The 14,240-nt window shown below is 40.2% G+C and overlaps 1 protein-coding gene across 1 annotated transcript; it reads right to left on the reverse strand.

Moving 5' to 3' along the window:
• Positions 1 to 4,829: 4,829 nt before the first annotated feature.
• On the reverse strand, positions 4,830 to 14,021 carry LOC119163957 (protein YIPF4-like). Its single transcript, XM_037416046.2, has 6 exons — positions 13,440 to 14,021; positions 11,419 to 11,587; positions 9,954 to 10,125; positions 8,143 to 8,220; positions 7,476 to 7,589; positions 4,830 to 5,183 (listed from the first exon to the last, which is right to left on the reverse strand). Exons 1-6 carry the CDS (start codon positions 13,693 to 13,695, stop codon positions 5,046 to 5,048), a joined length of 927 nt encoding a protein of 308 aa, XP_037271943.2. The 5' UTR covers positions 13,696 to 14,021; the 3' UTR covers positions 4,830 to 5,045.
• Positions 14,022 to 14,240: the final 219 nt, after the last annotated feature.

Here is a 14,240-nt window from a genome sequence, read left to right on the forward strand (position 1 = left end):
TTCTGCGGCTCGTACTGGCTGGTACAGCAGAAATTGGTTCGTAATGATGTCCATAGCTATGTCGACAACGTAGAAGCGTGCAGTTTCGTTTCTATTTCAGAACTCCTACAACGCTTTATTATTATTCTCCTGCAAGTCATTTTTTTATTTTCACGTCATTTTTTTTTCTAAATTCTCAGTAAGGCTATCAGGTTGCATATTGATTTTATTAACAATCAAGCTTATTCATCATTTTTCACATTGCCACATACTCGCACTGCATTTTCTCAAAAACTCTTTTCAGGTAATCATTGGAGTGCTGCGACAGTTTCCCCAACACTTTAGGACTTTCTGCTGTAAGAAGCTAGCCACGCAACTCAACTGAACTATTTAATGTACTTGACTAGTGCAGCTCATCGAGATTGTGCACAGTTTAGAATTAAAAACTAACACCAGGTACCACAGAACTACTGCCCTTGTTGCCACTTATGTTGCTGCCAGACCGTTGATGCTAACACAGTTAAACAAACTATTTGTAAGGCAACGTAAGGGTTTTATCACAATGCTCACAAATTACACAGTCATCTTAATTGCACGATTCAGTTGTAACTACACTGAGTAAGCAGAAATGCATTAGTTAGGGCTGGTTTGAATAGAAGACCCCCTAACAGAACAATGCTGCAAGAGCATAGGAACAGCAATAAATGCTGCACTCTAGATTGGCAACTCAGCCATTCATGTGTAAGCCAGTTGCACCATTAATGCAATAACTCCTCTTCTAAACTGTCTTGTGTTGTCTTTTTAGGCTACAGTTCTTACTTCTCGTATAAAACAACACAGACGCACATGATGCAGAGAATACCTGAAAGGTTTCTTTTGCACTATCACATCAGATATACCTAATTAACATTCTTGAATCCGTCCAAAATCGTGCCGCCAGATTCATCTCCGCAAATTACGACAAACGAGCAAGCATCAGTCAAATCAAATCATCCCTCGGTCTCCCTGTTTTGTCAGCTCGACGCAAAATTTCACGTCTCTGTCTCTTTCACAAACTTTACTACAGCTTTCCTCACCTACATGGCTCACTTTTACTTCCGCCTGTCCGAACATCTCGTCGCCTATTTAATTCCCTGAGTATCCAACGTCTGTTTGGTTCTACTAACGCTTTTAATAAATCATTTCTTGCTACGGCTATCGATGAGTGGAAAGGTTTGACGGATGCTATTGTCAGCGAAAAAGTTGCTTTTAAATTTAGAGATTTATTACTAGCTACCCTTGACTCTTAATCGCTGTTTGTCTTTCTTTGTTGTTTGTTCTCTGCCGCCTGTATATTTTGGACCGCGAATTGACTGTTGAATATTTCGTTTGACATGCTCTGTTTTCTTTTTGTTTTTTGTTGCTACCTGTATGTTTTAGTAATTCAAAAACTGTAACCATGAACTGCATTTTCATTGAAATTTGTACTTGGATTGTTCCCCCCCCTTATGTAATGCCCCGAGAGAGGCCCTTAAGGGTAAAATAAATGATGATGATGAAATAAATTTCTTGTCAGGCAAAAAATTTATATCATAGGTTTCTATATAAATTTAAGAAAAATCACCTTCATACATTTCTAATGTGCATGTGTGTAGTAAAATGCATACTATAGGCCATGAAGAGACTGAAATTTTCATGCCCAACTACTGCATGGTGAAATGCAACAGCATTATCCCCTTCTCTTTGCTTGGCAATGTCTTTATTTGTTGTGTACAAGCCGTTTCAACTGCAACTCTTCCATAAATGCAGTCTCCACACACCAGCCGGTTGGCGCAGTCAAAGTGCTAATATATTTGCATTAACACAAAAAATGCTGTCAAGCCCACAGCTCTAAAACAGATTCTTCAGCATGCTACTTGTAAAGCACGCTTATGAATCACTGCTCGGAAGCACATAGAATTGCACACACAAAAGCACGCCTCTTTTACGACAAATGCCCAAATTTGCACGATACAATATTCAAGAGAAAGAAAAAGCCCAGGGCTACAGACATTGCACTGCATATTTTATTGGCCTAATCTGCAAACAGATGAGTCGTTTGAACCTACAATTTTCTCTCTAAGCAATGCTCCCTTGCACTGAGTGACAGCTAAAAAAGCACGCTTGAATATGCAACAAAACCTCACTAATGCTGCCATATGACCACTTGTCAGCTCTCTCAGGCAAGTCTCAAAATGTTGCAATTGCAGATTTCTATGAACATGCGATGCGAAAGCTGTGCCGATCAAAAGATAACGAATGTTTAAGGAAAAGAGGTACTTGAAGTGGTAAAATCGTGGTTAAATAAAAGATGTCCTTAAATAATAATAAGAGAATAATAATTATCATTATTATTAATAAATAATAATAAGGGAATAAGGGAGGCCTTAAATACTTTAAAAACCAGTCTGCGGTTATGTAGAAATGCAAAGATCAAGACCACAAACTACTATCTTGCCAAATATGTTTAAGCAAAAGAAAAGCAGTGGCAAGCCCAACTTCTCAACAAATTTTCACTATAATACAAGCCAGGTACAGAAAATGAAAGTACTTAAAGGGACAGTAAAGAGAAAACAGAATTTTCTCGTGTTAGTGAATAGCCCTTTCACAATACCAAAATAGCCCCTTTTGCCAAGAGATGATGTCCGACAAGTGAGAAAATTAGCAAAAAGATGAAGCAGGGCAGGTGGTGGTGCCATCTTGGAGTTCTCGTGTTAATAGCTGCGACAGCATCTCCACATGATCATGTGGTTCTTATTTGGTGAAAAAGAAGCACACTGTTCTCAGACTATGGAACTTGTGAAAAATTTCGTTGTGCCAGTACGAAAAGAAGAGTGAGAGAATATAAAGAAAGACACTTTGAAACCTGCGATGCCCCCCTGACATTCAAGAGATGAGATTTTGATGCAAAATATAACTAAGCTTTAGAACATGCATTTTCTCTTTCATTAATAAACCTGCCATATTTAAAGGGGTCATGAAAAGGTCACTTTACAACAATGCGGCATCATCGGCAGCCACACGCACTAACTAAAACATAGGCCTGAGTAGACCTGCATAGACGCTTGACCTATTGAGGAACGCGGAACTCCACGGCATCTGCGAGCACGTCCAAGACACGCTCACTGGCATTTTTGTCACACATGATTCACTTCCTACAAGAACGCTGCTCAATATTACGTCAGCTGCAGAGTTCAAGTTAGTGTGGATTGCCTATGGAAAACACACCGATGAGTGTCTCAAGTACAGTGAAGTTCCACTTATCTCGATAGGCAAAGCCTCCACGCAGGTCTACTCTACTGCCAGTGACGTCACCCAGTTAATGCGTGTGGATGCCGGTGATTCTGCATCGTCAATTCAGGAGCGGCCTCTTCATAACCCTTTTAAACTGACGACAGTAGAGTTTTTGTAAACTGAGTGTTTCACTTAAGCATTCCTTTAGAAGTATCCACTGGCTGTGTACTTAAAGAATGTGCCAGTGTTAAACACTCTTAGTGATCTTTACAGGTAGTTTCACTGCAGGCTGATGCGTAGTGATAACTTAGAAGGAGAATGCTAAGCAGTATTATATAAAGCACAGCATAATTGGATAAAGACGTGCACTGCCGCCCCTAAACAGAAAACTTCTTCACACTGCAAGACAACCAGTCTGCACTGGTGACACTTATAATGGTTCTCCAAGAGTGTAATGAACTATGTAGAAATTTTGTGAGCCTTGGAAGATATACTTGTTTAGCAAGCATACATATAAAAACATTGAGAGAGAATAAAGGATAACTTTTTACTACACAAGTGCAACAAAAATTTGCTGAATTTTCTCTCCTTCAGTTCTATAATTTGACTCGGGTCCTGTCAAATTCAAGTTCATAGAGTTTACTGCGTAGTATTATGCACACACTTTAAAAGTATTTGTGCACTTTCCCTATCCTCTTTTTCTGCACTCAAACTTTGTGATAATGAAAGAACATTTAACAAAATATGTTTTTGCTACATTCTGTATTCACTAATGAAAATATGTTTTGTTACATTCTATTTATTTACTGGAGCATTATTCACACACCCTAGCGAGTAATATTTTAGATTTTCTTCAGTATACCCTATACATTCGCCATCCAATAACTTGGATAAGCTCATCTGTGGACCGCTTTGCGGTATGGCGCATTGAACTTGGCCTAGTGTATAGGAATGACAGAAATTTCCAACAAACTACAGCACACCCTTCAGCAGCTGCACAACTACAGAATAATTATTATTTCAGCTTCAAAATGTTATTTGGCATTGCCACTGCATAGTCCTCAACCAACCATGTTAAGGACTATGCCATCTTCTTAATATGACTTATCAAACTGAAGTATACTAAGTCCTGACTGAGCTGTGGGAGGCAGTCCAGTACTGACTGAGCTATTCGAGACAGATTGCCATAGTAGCAGATCTCTCTTACTTTTCTTTTGTTTTTTGTTTTGCTTTGTCATATAGAGTAGACCTTGCCTAGTATGCTTTTCATAAAATTGCAAAAAAAAAACGCACAGTAACTGGGAACAGTATATAGCGAAAATGCAGTGAAAGTCATGAAAAGTTATATTAACAAAAAAAAAAAAGAGTTATTGCATGCTACTGTACCTCAAAACAACTCATTAGTTTACGACTTAATGTTGGTAAAATTTTGGTGTTTCTTTTGCACCTTTGCCAGAACCAGACACTTTTTGAGCACTTGGAAAAGTTTGCGGCAGCCTACATCATGAACCTGTTGAGCTTAGCAGCGCGGCACACGACCCACAAAGCTACTACAGTAGGTGTTGACGTGTAGTGGATACATATGAAACATGGTCAAGTCGTGCCCATAACAATTTATTTCTCCTTTCTTCCAAGGCATTTTAAACTTGGCCCTCACAATTTTATATTAGCACAGAAACGTAGTTTTCGAGCAAAATAAAACGAACTCTCTCCAAGAGAGATTTATGCGCAGCAAACCAACACACCTGGGTTACAAAATCGTGTACTGTTCTATACCAACGAAGAATCGGCAAGCAGATGCCCCACAACTGAGGTCAAACGCCCGAATAGAGAGAGAAAAAGTAGACGTATAGCAGAAAGACCGGGTACAACAACAGTGGCCTTTTGTTCTGCAGTTCCTGTACACACAGCAGTGAGCCAGCACTGTATGTTGCCCACAGAACACCAAGCAGCTGTAAAGAAAGAAAGAGACAAGACGCCATCAACAACAATAATGAAATCCCATCTGTGCATATCTAATAACAACAATAATTGTTGGGGTTTTTAGCTACAAAACTATGATAAGACTGTGAGGGATGCTGTAGTGGAGGGCTCTATATATATGAGGATCTACAGTAAGCTTGTGCGAATATTCGGGCACTTCGTATATTCAAACAAATATTATGGTATTCAAATAAGTGTGCGAGGGTGGCAATTCGGGTTTTTTGGTATGGTAGCATAATGACTGATGGTAGGGCATGCTAAGGACACCGACACAAGAAGGCGCACTCAAGACATCACAGCGCTACACCACAGCGGTGTCTCGTATGTGCCTTCTTCTGCTGTATCCTTAGCGTGCGCTACTATCAATTATCGCGAATAGACGTATATTAGTCCCCATGTAACTCCCCCCTCCACTTCCTGTAGAAGTGGTTTCACTTGAGTGATAGGGTGCTGCACTGTAATAGAGCTATTAAGAAAATTCCGCACTGCCATAAAGCCACACTTCATGATTTTGGGTCATTAAACCCCAACAGTTATTATTAGGACTTATATTGAAGGTAATTGAAGTGGACAAGAAAGCGCATTCCTCGAATGGTGAAGCAACAGACAAGTAATTTTAAGGTCGTGAGGATGAATCCCTCCAACGAAAAGTGCACTTTTACATACAATTTGATTCCTTTCAGTTTAGATCATAATCACTACATTTTAATTTAAAAAGGTAATAATAATAATGAACCCTAGCTCTCCATGTCTTATTTGACTATTGGTTTCATTGGTTGTGTCACTGGTTGTGTCAAACAAAGAAATGAGAACTTAGAACAATTATTTTTAATTTTTACTGTCTGTGTACAGAAAGATTATGTAGGGAGATTGAGCTTAAACACTTTCCTTTAAAATCTTGATCAATAATGATAAAACTTGCCAAGTTTTTCAAACATACAATGAATATTTACAATGAACTACAATATGTAGCTTTTCTAAATTTCAGCACCATTCACAAAATGAATTCGTTTGTGCAAACTTGATGTTAGTTGCTATTGAGATAATAAAATTTCAATTCTCCATGATACGTATAACTGACACGGTTCCCAACTAGACAGACCATTCATAAATATTAACACACATAGTAAATGGCTAATTGTTTGCAATGAACAGTTCTAAACTTCACATATATTGCTTTTCTGCTTCCTTTGAAGATAAGAGGATAAACCTGTTTTCATGTTTCAGGAATTTAAACTATGTAGCGCTGGCCAAAATGTGAAAAGCATTTCGAAATTAGTGATGTTATATTGGCACTTGAGATCAAAACAAAACAAAAATTGAGCTTGAAGAGGGCGTTTGCGGGATAATCATTTATCAAATACAAAAATCCAAAAAAATTTCACATCCCCTTTGAAAGTAACATTAGAGAACCACTCACTGCAATATCAAAAATGCTAAGTCACAGTGCATTCATACTTAAGAAGCGAAGTGAAAGTGAAAAAGGCAGAGCAAAGAGAAAATCAAATTTGCGCACGTTGCACACATTCATATTTGTACAGCTCCCTATGCGTGCTCCCACTGCTACCATCTTCGACGCTTCAAGAATTCATTTCATTTTGCCTGTTTCCTGAGCATTAAATTCCGTACCGAATTCAAGATATGCAAGCAACACACTGAAAAGAAATGACTTTCACCCTTTTGATCTGCTGTTTTGGGAGACACAACAGCTGAAACAGCCCAAGCAGACACACCGGCAGTGATGGCTGCTGATTCACCTGGCAGTGCAAAAGAGATACGTTGGAGCGCGCCACCACGCTGTTGCTTCTGCACCTTCTGCGAAATAGTCTTCTCAGCAATTTTAATATGAAACCAGGCTCCTGAGGAATATGTTCTCGCAGAGGCCATGAGCTTTGTCGAGCTGCACGAGTAGTCTGCAATCGCGCTGTTGCAAACCACTGCCGACTTCTCGGCCGCCATGCTGAAATTGCGGCCGGTTGTTTACGTCCCACAGTATGAAAACTTACACAGCCAAAGTGTGGCTTACCGTGAAGCAGAAGGTGCTCCACTTTTGCATTGTGAAAAAATCTGTCGGACTGTTTTTTTTTATTGTGTTGAGCTCGCGACATGGCTTTACGGCCGCTTAAGTCACTGACTTTCCGACAAGCTTTGCCACTTTTGCTCCCTTCAAGGCCAGGTGTAAATGTGGCTTAGGGGTTATGGCTCCCACTCATATATATTTTCAATAAGCGAAGAACCATTTTGCCAAAACATGACTTCACCTTGAAGGTCAACTCCACATAGTGGAACGGTCTGACCAGAGGCAGAGTGGTCGCAGTAACCACGAGGGGCAGGACAGAGTAGCCAATCACACCTAGGCACTGGGAGTAGCTAACCTGGAAAGAGATTTAGAAGAACAAACATTTGGACAAGTTTGCAAGGGTCCACAATAGTACTTAGAAGTGAAGACAAAAAAAAACACCACACAAGACAGGACAAGCAGTTGCTACCCGCCAAAGCTTATTTTTGGGAATTCAGTCAGGTTTTGCCGTACACCAAAAGTAAAAGCTACAACAAAACCTATATGTGGGCAAGAACTTGACAAATGAAAACAACTGTTGCCTAAAACAAAAAATCGCACACACATGCACACACAAACTATTTTTGTGCATGAGGGTCAATAATGTTTTGTTGAGGTTTTTTATCTGTGAGACAACAGTTGCATTCGCCATAAAGGTACTATTATTCTTTTTCCAGCGTGTAGTTTTTGAAATGCTACTGTTGTGCCACTGCCTTTGACACCCTTGAAACTTAGTTGTAAACAGAATGTTTTTTTTTGTAAAATGCTGCAAAATAATATTAAGGGGAAGATTTATTCGGTGACAGCAGAATATTGATGTTATGCTTAGAATGTTTTACTTCCCTGATGTGACGGATAACATATCTCACCTCTCCACCCAGAACTCGAGCCAGAAGAAAAATGACTAGTGATCCAAAGATCCACATGGTGACAATCCATGAGACCACCTGCAAATGAAACTCTATTGTCACATCGTTTCATTCGAGAATGTTCAACATACAGTGACTTTTCTTCAAAAAGGTTTAGAGCATTTACACTTGTTTTCCTGCATCCAGTTCTCATCCCAGGTCATTCTTGCATTTTTATTTAGTTTGCAACACTCTCAGTTTGGGAAAACTATTGCTTCTACAGGGCACTTGAAATGTTTGATACTTTGAATACTACATACCCACTGCAATAAAATATTAACTGAATATTTGAAATAAGCCCACCAACATACCCAGACTTAGTAAGTTTCATCGAAGAACATCACGAATTTGAAAAAAAAAATGAACAGAATTCACAGACATAACGAAGTAATGGGCTCTTTTCTCGCTCTTGTTCAGTTCCAAGCAAAGCAAAGAGTATCAGCATGTGACTGCAGTTTTTCTACATGTCAAGCTCGGAAAGAACTTCTAGAATTTGAAAAAGCTCAAGACTTCAAACAGACAGTGTGTGATGTGGTCTGCAAGAAAAGTGCAAGAATTTTTCGGTTTCACTAGGAAATGTGGGTTATTATATCCAATAGCACAAAATTTTTACATTCTTAAATAACATGTCAATTATGTCTCTCTTTCTATGAATCTCAAGAAGAATTACAATGAATCTTTTTTTTTTATCCTCTATTATCACTTTCAATAAATCTGTTTTCTTACAACACTAATTTATTTTACTATCAGGGCACACTAAGAATGGCGACCACACTAAGAGAGATAGAATAAAATGAGGGAAAGGCAGGAAGGTTAACCAGAAATTCGAGCATCTGGTTTACTACCCTGCACTAAGGGAAGGGGGAATGGGGAATAAAGATGAAAAAGAAAACGAAGAGCGAAATAGACGCACGAAAGAGAAAAGGAAAAAAAAAGTGAGCTGGGATTCTATAGCCTATTCAATAGGCCACTATCACACAAAAAGTTCAATAAGGCCTTCAATGATTTTCCGTGGGAAGACATTATGTCGCCTTTCAAGCAATGACTGTTCTGACAAGGGTCTGTCATCAAGACGAGCTAACGCAGCAGCTAGCTGCAGTCTTTCCACGCTGTAACGAGGGCAGTGACAGAAAACGTGCTCTATCGTTTCATCGCTGCGATTGACTTTCAAAAGAAGATTGATTGAGGTATCAGACAATTATTCTTATATAATTTCTGAAAGTGATTTATCCTTTTATGTTATTACTCTGAGGGTTAAGATTTTATCACCCAAAGAATAGCTAAGCTATTTGTCAAATTAACTATTGCCAATGTACATTTGTTCAAATTACTTGTGCAATATTTATTTAGGTGGTGCATATGCTGGTATAATATATAGCACAGTACAAAGTACAGTATAGTATATAAAAAAATATGGCTGTTGCAGGCTCGAACACACAACCCTAGTTTACAGATTTTTTGTTACCAGTTTTTAGTATAGTAATACAGTACACTTTAGTCACAATGCCTAAAGGCAGATTTTTTCTAGTTTTCCTCTATCTGCATCTACATAGTGGTATAGAGATTTCATTTGATGATTTCATATTCCTGGTATAGTGTGTTATCCTGTATAAAGTTTTTGCATCGCTCCAGAATCTTTTTATTTTGTAAAATCATGCCCATCACACACACACATGCACACGCACACACATGTGCACACACACACGCACGCACACAGACGTACACGCTGTTGTTCATGCAACTCAAACATAATCTCCAAGGCCAAAACTCACCGAGAACTGCCCATAGATGGAGACAAGCGAGAAGAGAATGACCACCAGCAGAGGTCCCCAGAAGTCGGGGCTGTCCCTGACCAGTTGCCGCTTGTAGCCCATGAAAGGAAAGGGCAGCAACACACAGCACACCTTGTAGTAGATGTCCTTCAGGTCAATGTCCAGCTCTTCCCTAGAAGGAAGGAACTAACTTCAACTGACGTACCATTCCTCACCACATTTTAGAGCAAGTATGCAGGCTAGTGGGCCATCTGTGATCATCTAATAACAGCCCACAAAAACGAGGTGGTTAAAAGAAGCAAGGAAATTAAGTTTACAGGCTAAATTAACTTAAGCACATACTTAGTAAGCTGATGTGGAATGCTGTCGTGAGTTACGGCTGACAGCAAAAAGCTAAATGGTAGCTTCTTCGAACTTAAACGACAACAAATTACAGGTTGTTCACTTCACGAGACTCGTGATAGCCATCACGGAAACATCACCTTTAAAAGCAATATGTGTGATGCTGAAGACACCAAATACCCGTCGAACACTTTTAAAAAATGTCTGTGCATCCATTTTATAAAGTGTGACTGGTAGGAATGAGTGTGCATGTCTCTGCTAGCCATGGTGCCATCAAACATGAATGGACAAGTGAAATCAAGCTCACGATGAACGAGCTGGTTGCTGTCAGTGCTTTCATGATTAATCACGTGACCTACCTGACAATAAATAACTGACTTGCAATAGACGACTTTGACTTACGTCACTGAAAAGTTCTCCGCACCTGCTGGTGGGAACTTCAAAATTGGGAACTATGTGATGTAAATGTTAAAAATGTGACAGTGACATGACAATGAATATTACTGCGGCTATTACCATCACCAAGTGCTGTGATTCACCCCAGAAAATTAAATAATCTCACAAGGATTGGAGCCCATGCTCATTTAAATTAGATCAAACGTGTGAAGTGCCTGTCATGTGGTGTACAGCGCAGCAGAGAAGATACTTCAAATCATGTGTAGTAAAATTTCTTTTTTACAAGGAGAAAGTATAAGAAGAGGAAATGTATTTACAAAGAGTAAATATATCAGACATTCCTCAGCAAATCTATCACTCTCACGGAGAAAAATCAAGTCAAGTGTTTCAAAAACCTATCATGCATTGAGAAGGAAATGCTACTGAAACGACTTATAACACAGCACACTGTACAGTTCAGTTCATTGCAGACACACTGGCTACTTAATAAGCATAACTAATACACAAGAAGCCAATCAATGAGCTAGCACTGAGAGGGAAAGTACAGGAATTCAGAGTTTCGCTTCAGAAGAGGTACTCGGCTCTTATCGAGGAAACCAGCTGAAAAAAAGACTTGCTGCTATAGGTGCACAACTGCATTGTGAAGCTAAGAACAACTAAAGCAGAATGCCAAACAATTTCTGGATAATAAATGTGGCCTAGAAAGAAGAACGGGTCAGATACTCACAAAAGAGGAGCTTTGTCATCGTCCTCTGCATCGTCCACCTCGAGCAACCATCCGAGGCCTTTCTGATGCAGAAACGATGAACCAGGTATGGACGATGCAAACGTGGTTTCTCCTTTGCCACTGTGTTCAGAGGACCAAGGGTCCATCGTGCCAGTCAGGCGACTGTAGTCTGTTAAAGTGTGTGATTCCACAGTGAACTTGCACCATACGATGCAACTTTTACAATTGAATGGTAAGAAACTTTGGCATAACAATGATTACAAAGTTGACGTATGTACTCAATACCTTTTATCAAAATCGGAGGATACAGCTTGTAGGAAACATTAACCAGGCAGCATGGGCAAAGACAATAACAAGGACACAATATCGATCATAGCTGCGACAACCACGAACCATCTTTAGCTTCCGAGACTTATAATCCCCTTAAAATAGCAGCTTTGCTTACGAATACATATCATGTCCACCAGATTCCCAATACTCTTAAGTTTGTTTCAACATAAATTTATCTAACAGTGACAAAATACCATGATGAATACCGAGTGATTTTTATGGATCATCTTTTCAGAGCCCTTTCAGTAGATACAGTTAAATGTTGTCAATGATAAGCAGTCATGATGCCTGGTGGCAGTGAACAATACTAGTACACCAATCCTATTCTCTCCTAGTAGCTGGAAAAGAGAGTCATGTTGGGCCAGTTGATTAACCACAATTCATTGAGAAACAAACTGATGACATTAAGGGAACCAAAACGCTTGCTAATGATTGCGTGTATCCGGTAAGAAATTTTCATGCGAGCATGAATTCTGGAAAAGATACCCGATTTCAATCAACATTCAACGCAAACATGCCTCGGTTCACTAATTTTCCTTTGTACCCTCACGCTGATTTACATCGCCAGTTTATTGTACCTGTTTTATACTGCCAGAAAATAAGCATTCAGTTGGTTTTGCCCCTTGTGATTGTACTCAGATCACTTTATTTGTTCACATTTTCTAATATAGCTATGAAACTTGAGTGACAATGAGGATGCTGACATGGCAGCCGTGATGGACTGCCCAGTGCACTACTAGATGTAGTTGTGTCCCACACAAAATGAATAAGTCATTGAAATCTTGTGAAGGCACAAAAGTTCCTTTCAACCATAGATCGGCAAACTCACTCGTGAGCGAACTCACTCAGACTTCAGTCGAGCCACTATTCTTAGTCTGGGGCAATATTTCGGTTAATTTGAGTACAAGAGAGTCCAGCTGAAAATTTTCGACTAAGAAATATTTGGCGAGTCCAAAGCGCAAGATATATTTTTTGAGAGAGTGCAAGCGAGTTCCACTTTTTTTTTTTGCCAACCTATGGTTTCAACACGCACATTAAGGCTTTTCTTTCCATGCCAATGCATATTTTTGCAAATGGTTGACCACTACCACGTGCCTACACTCACCACCTCATGTGCAGTTACGGGGTTATGACCAATGTTCAACCTCCCATGCAGAAACTATAAGGAGTGCTGGACTCTGCGAAGAAAGACACGCATAAAACATGATGTGCCGAGTACGGGTCTTTCCTCAGCATCCAGTACGTTTCATAGATTGTGCAAAGAGAGTTGATCATGTTTTTAACTAGCCTATTGTCAGGTTCTTTTTATGACCAATGAAGGTGTTCATGCGAAAAGACTGAGCGCGCAGAAACGTGAGATGTCAAGACACCACAACCACCATAAGCGGTGACTTCTCTCTTGCACAACGTCTGTGGTGTCTTTCACTCTCTCTTGTGTCCGTGTTTAGACTACCAGTCTTTCAACATGAATATGAACCAACTAGCTGAGCTCTATGTGATTCTAAGACCAAGCTCCACGCGCTTCCACGAGTGACGTCATGGTTCAAAGCAGGCAGGTCTGCACGCGTTTCACTTTACATGGGGCTTCATCAGCCAAGGAAGGAGATGAACGCTTTACAACCTATCCACGCATACTATGCGCGAACTACAGCGCGATACTAAACATGTGACAAGGGCGCAAAATGACATACCCGGGCTCGCGGTCGCCATGAAGACGAACTCTTCCAAGGCCTTGGCCGGCGGTGCTTGCGGCGGAATGGTCGGTAGAGCTGTCGCCACTTTCGCTGTAGCCGCGGCAGCGGCTTGTGCGACGGGCGAGTCGGCATCAAAGCCATTCGGTTCGTCAGTGTCCATGGAGATTTTGACGTAGCTGCCAGAGCCCGTGGAACTCGAGTCCGAGCTCTGTCCATTGTCACTGTTGCTGCCGTGAACGGGAATGTCCATCATGCCCGGCACCAACGTAAGACGCGTGTAAACGAAACAATCTTGCTAAACGAGTGTCGTGCGGTCCCTACGGCACAGCTGCAAAAAGATCACCTTAATCGTGGCTCGTTCATGATGCGCGATGCGTCCACTGCCACGAAGCGGTTTCGGTATCTTTCCCGACGTGACTTGTGAACAGTGCTCCTGTTACGATTTCATGGTGGGCATGTCCTTACGTAACGTTTACGTCGAGAGGACTCAGGACGCTATAGAGCAACATGCGCGTTAGTAAACATCCGATATTGGGTTACACGCCTTCAATGCTGATGAGTGTACTAGAACCACAGAACACCTACCAGTTTCGCATGCGCAACAAAAACAAACCAAGAAAAAAAACGTCATTTTTGTTGCCAGGCGCTACTGCGTAATATAAATCTACTGCCAAGTTTAGCGAAATGCAAAAAATTTTTTATTCGTTATTTAACAAAAAATTAATTAATAAAAAAGAATAATAATTGAAGGTAACGTTTGATTTGTTTGTTGTATTTATTTATTGTAGTTAAGTTTGT

Source organism: Rhipicephalus microplus, chromosome 8 (assembly GCF_043290135.1).
Source record: "Rhipicephalus microplus isolate Deutch F79 chromosome 8, USDA_Rmic, whole genome shotgun sequence".
Classification (NCBI taxonomy): Eukaryota; Metazoa; Arthropoda; class Arachnida; order Ixodida; family Ixodidae; genus Rhipicephalus; species Rhipicephalus microplus.

Coding starts and splice junctions, on each gene's coding strand:
- LOC119163957 (XM_037416046.2), bottom strand. CDS start 13,695: ATGATGGACATTCCCGTTCACGGCAGCAACAGTGACAATGGACAGAGC. Junction 7,590..8,142: donor CTCGAGTTCTGGGTGGAGAG/GTGAGATATGTT, acceptor ATCTCTTTCCAG/GTTAGCTACTCCCAGTGCCT. Junction 5,184..7,475: donor ATGTGGAGTTGACCTTCAAG/GTGAAGTCATGT, acceptor CTTTCTTTACAG/CTGCTTGGTGTTCTGTGGGC.